Source organism: Bombus fervidus, chromosome 8 (assembly GCF_041682495.2).
Source record: "Bombus fervidus isolate BK054 chromosome 8, iyBomFerv1, whole genome shotgun sequence".
NCBI lineage: Eukaryota > Metazoa > Arthropoda > Insecta > Hymenoptera > Apidae > Bombus > Bombus fervidus.
Genome location: NC_091524.1, coordinates 13,882,225 through 13,891,109, shown reverse-complemented (window position 1 = coordinate 13,891,109; position 8,885 = coordinate 13,882,225). Strand labels below are relative to the sequence as shown.

Sequence of the window (8,885 nt, the reverse complement as noted above, 5' to 3'; positions counted from 1 at the left end):
TTAATAATCTAATAATTAGTGATCCTGGTCCACTGTTGTCATACGATGATTAGCACACTTTAAAATGTTCAGAAATATGTTATCTATTGTGTGCGTCCTGTACTAATAAAAGGATAAATAATACATGTATATATATATATATATTATATATATGTATATATATATATATTCTGATACTTTAGGTAAGATAATAAATTGTTAACATACACATTGCAGTAACATTTGTTTTTTTTTATAAAACAGTATTTTTTTTACAAATTATTATTAGCAAAACGTCTTGCTTTTAGTGAACAAATATTTAAGAATGTAATGTATTGATTCTCTAGAAAAATCAAACATCATTTCCATGCTTGCTTTTGCGCTTTCTGGGATGCTAGTTTCTTTGTGATGTACGACGAAATTAAAAGCGCTGCCAATACTATCACAATAAGATAATAATCAAAATCTTCTATCAAAACGTCAAATGTGTTAGACGGTGCCACACGTGTGTAGAACAAGTCTGCGAACATCGTATTACACGCATAATTACTTGCAATTTTCTAATTTTAATACATTACTAGTGGGTTAAATGTATTAGTCCCTCAGTGATTAGTAAAATTACGGTAAAACAAAGTTGTATCTTAAAGTACTTACCAAGGCCGTATACAAAAACTAAGCAAGTACTTTCAAGGCCACTAGGACTAGTATGAATGCCGGAAACCCTAAAGACGCTTTGGTTATAATTAATTATTGCTTCCGTATGGATAGATATTTCTGGGACATATGGTAAGACACCTTCTTCGCGTATTTCGGGATTAATAGTCCGCCGTGGATCTACCGCTATCCACGGTAATTCCAATACTCCGCCATTAGTTAGGGCCACTAATACATATAAAAAGTAATTTATAAACAATTACGTTTTCCTATTTATAAATTATTAGTACAGTACTATAGTACTAATTATAAAGTATTAGTTATACAATTCACATACATACCTATGATGTGTTTATTCGCGATACCTTTCTCTGTAATAGTTTCCCGCATAGATTCTATTGCTGATGGGAAAATAAAAGCTTGTCTTTCTACAATTGGCAACTTAGTTGTAGCTAACGATGAAAACACTAGAATAAGATATTGAATTTATAATATTTAATATAAACAAGAACAAGGATATGAATCAAAATAATTATTATAAAAAATGGCGTGAACAATACCTGTGGTATTACTCTGTATTTTTCCTTCCAATAATTCTAAACTAGCAATTTCTGTTCTACGACTCTTTTCGTTAAAATAACTGTACACCATCCAATTTTCTGAATGCACAACATGGACTGGGCCACGAACTCTCTTGTGCATAATAGAAAATATCATTGCTCCAGATACCACATCCAATAAATATAAATTAAGCGTATCTGTAAGTCGTGAATTATTTTTAAATTAGTTATATATATATATATATATATATATATATATATATATATATATAATATGGAACTTCAATAATTACAATATTTTTATACAGCAGCATAATAAACGTACCTTTATGAGTGCGTCCAACACCCTCAGTTACTATTGCGACTAAGTTAGGGTTAATATACTTATATAGAACTGATCTATCAATTAGAACTCTACCCTGGGAATGAACACGTTCAATTGGATTTTTCGATACGACGTGTGTTATTTTTTGGTTTTTTGGTGACAGCAGTAATTCCCATACTTTATGGGAAATGAGTTCCTAAAGGATGAAATTAAGATGAATATTTAGAAAGTTTGCTAAATAAGCTTATACATACTTGAGCTGTACTATATGATAAAGAATATCCAGACAATATTCCAGTTGTTTGATCAGCAGTAAATATATATGTATTTTTAGCGAGCGATGCAGCAATTGTAGTTGCACCTTCAGGATATACGTGAACTTTATCTCGTGTGTCAAAAATAAGTATACCTCGCAGAAAATTATCCGTCGTTACATGAAGTAACATAGATTGCTTTACTCTATATCCTAATTTTGTTAAACCATCTAATGGTTGACCAGTAATCGGATTAAAAGTATATACAATTCCTTCTCCCGTTTGCTAAAATATTTAAAATCGAATAAGAGATCTATTTATATTGAATTAATGTTTCAATGTATACGATACATACTTTATCCTCTGCCAATAACGCACATTGCGGTGGATATGGAAAATGTCTGCTACCACGTTGTACATATAAAATTATTGCATCGGATCTTTTATTAAAACCTCGAATACCTCGTACCCTAAGTTGCCAAATAATTTCACCTTTTCTAGTTTCAATACCATATAACTATAAATATATAAAATCAAGGATTAACACTAAATGTATGATTTGAACTAAATATATAAATATATGTTAATTAATCAATTAATTTTTCATACTTTTCCCGCTGATGTAACAAGGACAATCATTTTATGTAAACCAAATTTATCCCGTACTAAGTCAGTACGTTGATTGGACTGTTGAGGTGTGAGACTTAATATGGACTGGAAGAATGTTCTTGCTTGTTTAAGTTGAGAACTGACTCTTCTAAACATCATGCTCAATACATCCCCTAGATACAACATAAAATTATAAAATATGTCATATGTATAATATTAATATTGTAAATTATTTTTTTATAACATATTTATCATAAAAACCAAAGGAACAACAAACTTCTGAACTGCAAACCTAACAAACAACTACAATATTAATAATATATGTTAATAAAAAATTACAGTAAAGCACAATTAAATTTTCAAGTATAATAATTATTATTATCTTTTTTTATCATTCATGCATAATGCTTCAATATTCTATTTGTAAGGCAAATTTAAACATACTGTTGTATTAAAAAAGTCTATATTAATATACTTTATATTATCATGCAAATAATAACATTGTAGGAACTTTCTTAAATAGCAAAGATAAAAATATTTACTAGTCTGCACTTAATTCGTTTATATTTTCTTGAGCTTCTAAAGAAAATTAACGTGCCTATAAGACTAATAAACAGCAGGAATAAAGTAATTTTCAAACCAGCCTTTGCTGCTCCACTACTTACATGAACTGTCTACATCAATACCTGCCAGCAGCCATTCACAAAAGAAATGTAATTAATACAACATAACTAATATTTTTCTTATTAAGATATAAGTTGAGAATATATAATGTGATTTATTTATTGTTGTGTGTGTTACAATTAAACTGTAACATTAAGCTGTTTAATACTTTCTAAGTAATAATATAGAAATGAAGACATGATAATACAAATATTTTTAATCAGAATATTACTTTTATACAAGTATTACTTACTTGCATTAAAAAATGCTTTACATCTTATAAATATCAAAATATTTATGTGAAATATAAGAAATGTTGCAATTAAATTACTTATAACAGATAGACACTTATTACAAATCTTAATGTGAATCTTTAATATTATAATTATCAATCTTTATAGTATTATTTTTTAATATCTCGTTTAATGATCTTATATAAAAATATTTAATTTATTTTATCATAACGTTTGCTGTGCCTTAACAAATATGACAAGCATATATATTATAGCTTATACTTACTCTCTTTCTGATCGAATTCTGTTTCTATTTCTTGATCTCTATCTGACATAGGTAGTTCTATAATCTCCACTGCTACAATACTAGCAAGCGCTTCTTCCCTAGCCCACACTAATTTATTATGCTGTAGCAGCGCAACGCTGTGATCTTCCGAAGCTAATAAATGACGACAAGTTACACCTTTTGTTTGTCGAGGACAAACAGAAGCCATAATTGTTGGTGAGAGTAATGAATTATGTGTTACAACGATAGATAATTTTGGCATAGGTTTTGATGTTAAAAGTTCCGAAGCAACAATTTCTGTTACCTAGAATTATATCAACAGAAGTTTTCAGTATTTTTGTTAATTAATATTCAAAAAATCTTTTTTAATACAGTTAAATTTTAAAATACTTACTCCATTTTTATAAGTTGTTTCTAAAAGTACTTTTTCATTATCAACTGAAACAATATAGAGCATTGAATCTTCTACTATATCCCTTTGGATAGGAACAGGTACCTCTCCAACAAGAAGAATACGTTTCCGTTGGTTATTATCTGCGCTAATTGATACAACAGGTTCTTCACCTAACACTGATTCTAAATGATATGGACCTTGTGCACCGGCACCAAATATGGTATTTATCGTAACTGATTGTGGTTGAGAATGTGTATCAAATAAATGTACCAAAAGTAATATAGCTACTGAACTGTCTCCTTTTAAGCAAGCTAAATATGGAGCTGTTAAAACACATCTAAAAGATAACAAATTATAAAAATTTTATTACGTAGGAATTTTAAATATACTGAACTCTTTACTAATATAACATATTTCTACTTTATAAAGTAATTTCTTACTCTGTTTCTTGAGTTATAAATGGTGCTGAGACCCTTCTTGTTTTCAATTTATCTCCTGTTTTACTGTCATAGGATGTTACTTCTACACCACTATTATAAATTGGTAAAATATGGTGTAGTGTTCCATCTTTTATATGCCATTTCACATCTTTAATTCTGAAAACGATTAATATGAAATATGAAATATGAAAAAGTGATTTTATCATCAGTAACATCAGTATATGTAATGTAAAATATTATGTGCTGCTGAAATATAACATTTATAAAATTATTGTATACTTTCATGTTTAAAAACAAATTATTTTATAGAAATTGATCATAATTAGGAAATGAAATATTTTTGAATACAAAACAAGATATATTTTAATATATGAAACTTAAAAAGATCTCAAGCAGTTCATATTAGTTGCTTAATGAATTCATCTTGTTTCATCTTGTAAAAAATCTTTCATCGTTTTGTTCTATTGTATTACGTTTTACAAAATCCTTTACAGATTTCTTTACACTGGAACTATCTGGTAAATGCGTAATAACGTGAAAGTAACATTCAGTGTAATAACATATTACTGTGAGATATAATTATGTAGCATGTAAAAAGATATTATTGATTGTGCATTAAATAAGGATAAAGAAACCTGTTAGCACTGTACAATCCCAGTGTAGAAAAGGATATAAATGGTGAGAAACGTCTGAAAACCAATAATGATAATTACATTTTATTTTGTATATTATAACTGTTTCATGAAAACAAATCTTGTTAATAAATCTATAACATTAATATTAAGTAATATAAAAATTTTCTTTCAACATTCAAATTATCTTTGGAAACAATTAATTATCTATAATACAAATAGAATTATGTTTAATTAAAATATATGATATTAACAAACCTATCGTGGTTTTGTTCAGCAATTGGCCATTCATGAAGTATATGTCCAGTAGCCAAATCCCATGCACGAACAATAGCCGGTACACCTCCACTTACAGAAACAAGATCTCCATCTGTAATTCCACCCAATGCTCGAATCCGACCTGCATATCCTTTTTCTAATACACGTCTCCATAGTATTTGTCCTAAACCAAAAGATTATGTCTTTCTATCTTTTTTATAATTTATACTTTTATAGTTTACATATACGTACGATATCATATAATCACATTGCGAATGAATGTTTAATAAAATTGTAATAAAATACTAAGTTTAAAATTGTAAAAATAGCGCAAAGACAAATGTTATATACTTCTTGATCTTTTCAGCTAATTTCAAAGATTTCGATTAAATATGATAAATTTATATTCACACGTATATGTAAAATTAAACAAATGAAAAAGTTTCGCATATCTAATCGAAACGGCTTTACGTCAATGTTTATAGCCCACCTGACTTTAGATTCAGCGCAGCAATAACATTTTCTTCGGTAGCAACAATAATCTTTTTTGCAGTCGAGACAGTATCAAAACTGGCGAATTTAATTTTTCCGACATAATTCTGCTTCCTGCAAGCACAACGACAAATGGTTTATCGAGAATGATTCGACACAACTGATACGCTGTCAAATCACGGTAACATGCTACTGCATTATTTAAGAGATTCAGCATTGTAATCAACGTTTGTTCAAGGATTCCAAATAATTTACCAGTCAAATTTTCCAACTTGATCTTCGTACAGACACAGAGACAAATTAAATAGACCAATCAGTATGATAAGATATTGTAATATCTGAACATCGATTAAAAACCGGTTGATGTTCCCTCTAAAACTCCATACGAACGGAGCCATGACGATAAGTGTGAACGTATCAACGTATTATTCCATCCGCTTACACAAATTTCTTCCGCACCTGATGTATAACCATTGGTAGTGTAAACGAACGATGGTCACCTCACATAAAAACTACGTATATTTTTCTTACTTTTATAATGATTTCTATTTTGTAGTACATAAAGAAAGAAAAAATAGAGGATATAAAAAAAAACAACGACCGAATATATAATTCATAGAAATCTATTTTGTAATGTATAAAATTATGTTACAATTATCGTTGATAAACGATAATATTTATGTAAATTATCACCAGTTACATATATTACAGTTTTAAATATGATAAGAAATATTTACAGATATTTTTAAAATTTTAATTAGTTAATATATTTGGTATTAATAAACAATGTAATAGAACAGATAACAAATTTTTCTAAAAATCCTTGGAATAGGCAAATATGTATTTATATTTTATATATTACAAATACTTTTTTATTCTGTTTCTATTAATCTGTATATCAATTTCTACATTATCGATGATGTAAATTTTAATAGTTGAGACATAATACATATATATACTAGACCATATCAATGGCCTGTTCAGATTGGCGGGAATATCCGGTGCTATTTGAAATTATTTTTAGCGATGGATGAAAATCTTTATATTTAAATATTTTGAAGTAAAATTACAATAATTAGACACATTCTCTATAATTATTACCTTGAAACAAGTATTCTCCAAATTTCTTACACTTCTATAAGTATTACTATTTAATATTTTTGCTTATTATAATTTTTATATTCGCAATGTAAAGTAAAAAATATATATAGTAACGCAATAATTTATATTCAAAAAATTTAATTGTCAGTAAAATTTCCAGCATACATTACTGGTTTAAAATTTCTTTACACTGTTATAAGAAATAGCAATAGTATAATTCAAATATATAATATTTATACTATTTTTTCTTCTGGCTAGTAGTAACAACGTTCATGATAATTAAGAAGAAAATAAAATTATATATAGTTATTTTTTTCAAATATAATTGTTATATTTATGAAAATTTACAATTCGCATTAATATTTTTAAACAGCATAAGAAATTATTTTCTTTTGGTGGCTCAAAGTATAAATCCAATTTACGAAGTCATTAGACATTCTCTTAAATACCATTTAGGAAATTTTATTTGCAATGGAAATATTAAATTTTGAACATATACATACAGCAAATTAAAATTTTATGATTTTATATCAATTTAACTTACATCGATAATGTAGTTTACGTACATATGAACATATCTGCAGATAATAATTGGTATACCCAGGATTTATTATTCTACATTACATCAATTTATTGTTATTCATAATTTATGAACAATTGTCTTCACGCGCATAATAGAATTTCGAAATATAATTAAAGACTATAATTGTATTCTATGTATGTATGTACAAAGAAACGAGGAAATTATTTACATAAATGTAACGTGTACCGACAGATGACGTTATATTACATTTCAGGAATTTGCAACATTTGAAACAACTTTTATAATAAAAAGAGAAACATACCAGCATATTAAAATAATATTAATTTTAGCAGTTTAACTTGTTGTTTAAGTTTTTCATAAATTGTAAATATACAAATTATTCAAGGATGTACCTTTCATACTACATATATGTACCTATGCAATGCTTTAGCAAATATTTAAAAATAAAATAAATAGAACTTCTCGAACATCGGGAGAAAATCATAAAATTCATTTCTGGCTAATTTAAAATTTATCACTCAAATTATTATTCATTCGCTTAGATAACTCGATTGCTCAATAAAACTGATAAACATATTCCGTAAATCATGCTAATGCGTGAACTAATAAACATTACATTTTTATAACCAAAGTTAACAGTTTAATCCATTAATTTCTTTATATACGTTATTTACAATTTCTCCTTACTCCTAATAAAATATAAAATCTATACTTTCAAGCTATTCATCTCGATATATCATTCCACTTACAAAATTGACGTATAAACTATGTTATTATCGTACTGTTACTTCTAAATTACGTGTATCGTTAGAATTGATATTCGAATACAACTCAACCTCTTTCGACCTTTCGAAAAACTTTCACTTTCCCTTGGCCTGTGTTTAACCAAGCGGCGATTCTTTATCCGCAGGAACACAGAGGAAGAACAGGCTGGCGCCGCGCCGGAAGAATTTACGTAGCACTTAATCCCACCGCTTAGAGGGCCCGACAAAATCACCCTACTTCGCATTCTTGGCTACCTATTCTTCTGCGCTTCTGCTCTTCCTGCGCCACTCATCATCACCAACCTCTTCTTACATTCAAACACTTTCACCTGAACTCTTATTCCTAAACGAGGCGAACCCATCGCCCTGTTGCTATGATTTAAGAAGGCGAAACTTACCCCTTGTGAATTACCGCGCGATGTTTTACGATAAACGTGTCCTTGGGACTTCTTTCGAAGAAAGCAAGCTAGATTTAGATATTCGCCTTCGTACAGTAGAATCTGATCGGAGAAGACGGAAATAGATGATCAAAACCTACCTATGGCGAAACCTATAGAAATATCAAATAGATCGAAACATTAGAAAAGGCTGACTATCTGAAGATGGACGCTCCTTTAACAGTCAAACGGACAATGGCGCAGCTAAGATTGCCAGGAGAACGAGGATGGACAGTAACGACAGAAGTTGGGACAAGGCA

The 8,885-nt window shown here is 28.6% G+C and overlaps 1 protein-coding gene across 2 annotated transcripts; it reads right to left on the bottom strand.

The window, feature by feature from the left end:
• Positions 1-210: 210 nt before the first annotated feature.
• On the bottom strand, positions 211-6,247 carry Emc1 (ER membrane protein complex subunit 1). Of its 2 annotated transcripts, XM_072008188.1 has the most exons (15): positions 6,035-6,247; positions 5,778-5,893; positions 5,288-5,471; positions 4,398-4,553; positions 3,958-4,294; positions 3,564-3,867; positions 3,047-3,067; positions 2,382-2,554; positions 2,128-2,289; positions 1,773-2,057; positions 1,519-1,714; positions 1,194-1,391; positions 975-1,100; positions 634-861; positions 211-499 (listed from the first exon to the last, which is right to left on the bottom strand). In XM_072008188.1, the coding sequence occupies exons 1-15, from the start codon at positions 6,175-6,177 to the stop codon at positions 339-341; spliced, it is 2,790 nt and encodes a 929-aa protein (XP_071864289.1). In that variant the 5' UTR covers positions 6,178-6,247; the 3' UTR covers positions 211-338. The 2 variants fall into 2 exon arrangements, with proteins under 2 accessions (XP_071864289.1, XP_071864290.1); XM_072008189.1 differs by lacking the exon at positions 3,047-3,067 and having other exon boundaries at positions 6,035-6,246.
• Between the last annotated feature and the right edge of the window lie 2,638 nt (positions 6,248-8,885).

Bases quoted from the DNA above. Each gene is read 5' to 3' on its own strand.
- Emc1 (XM_072008188.1), bottom strand. From the start codon at position 6,177: ATGGCTCCGTTCGTATGGAGTTTTAGAGGGAACATCAACCGGTTTTTA. The intron at 1,392-1,518 runs GTACGTTTATTA...CACGACTTACAG, and splicing joins TGTTGGACGCACTCATAAAG to ATACGCTTAATTTATATTTA. The intron at 862-974 runs GTATGTATGTGA...TATATGTATTAG, and splicing joins CGCGAATAAACACATCATAG to TGGCCCTAACTAATGGCGGA.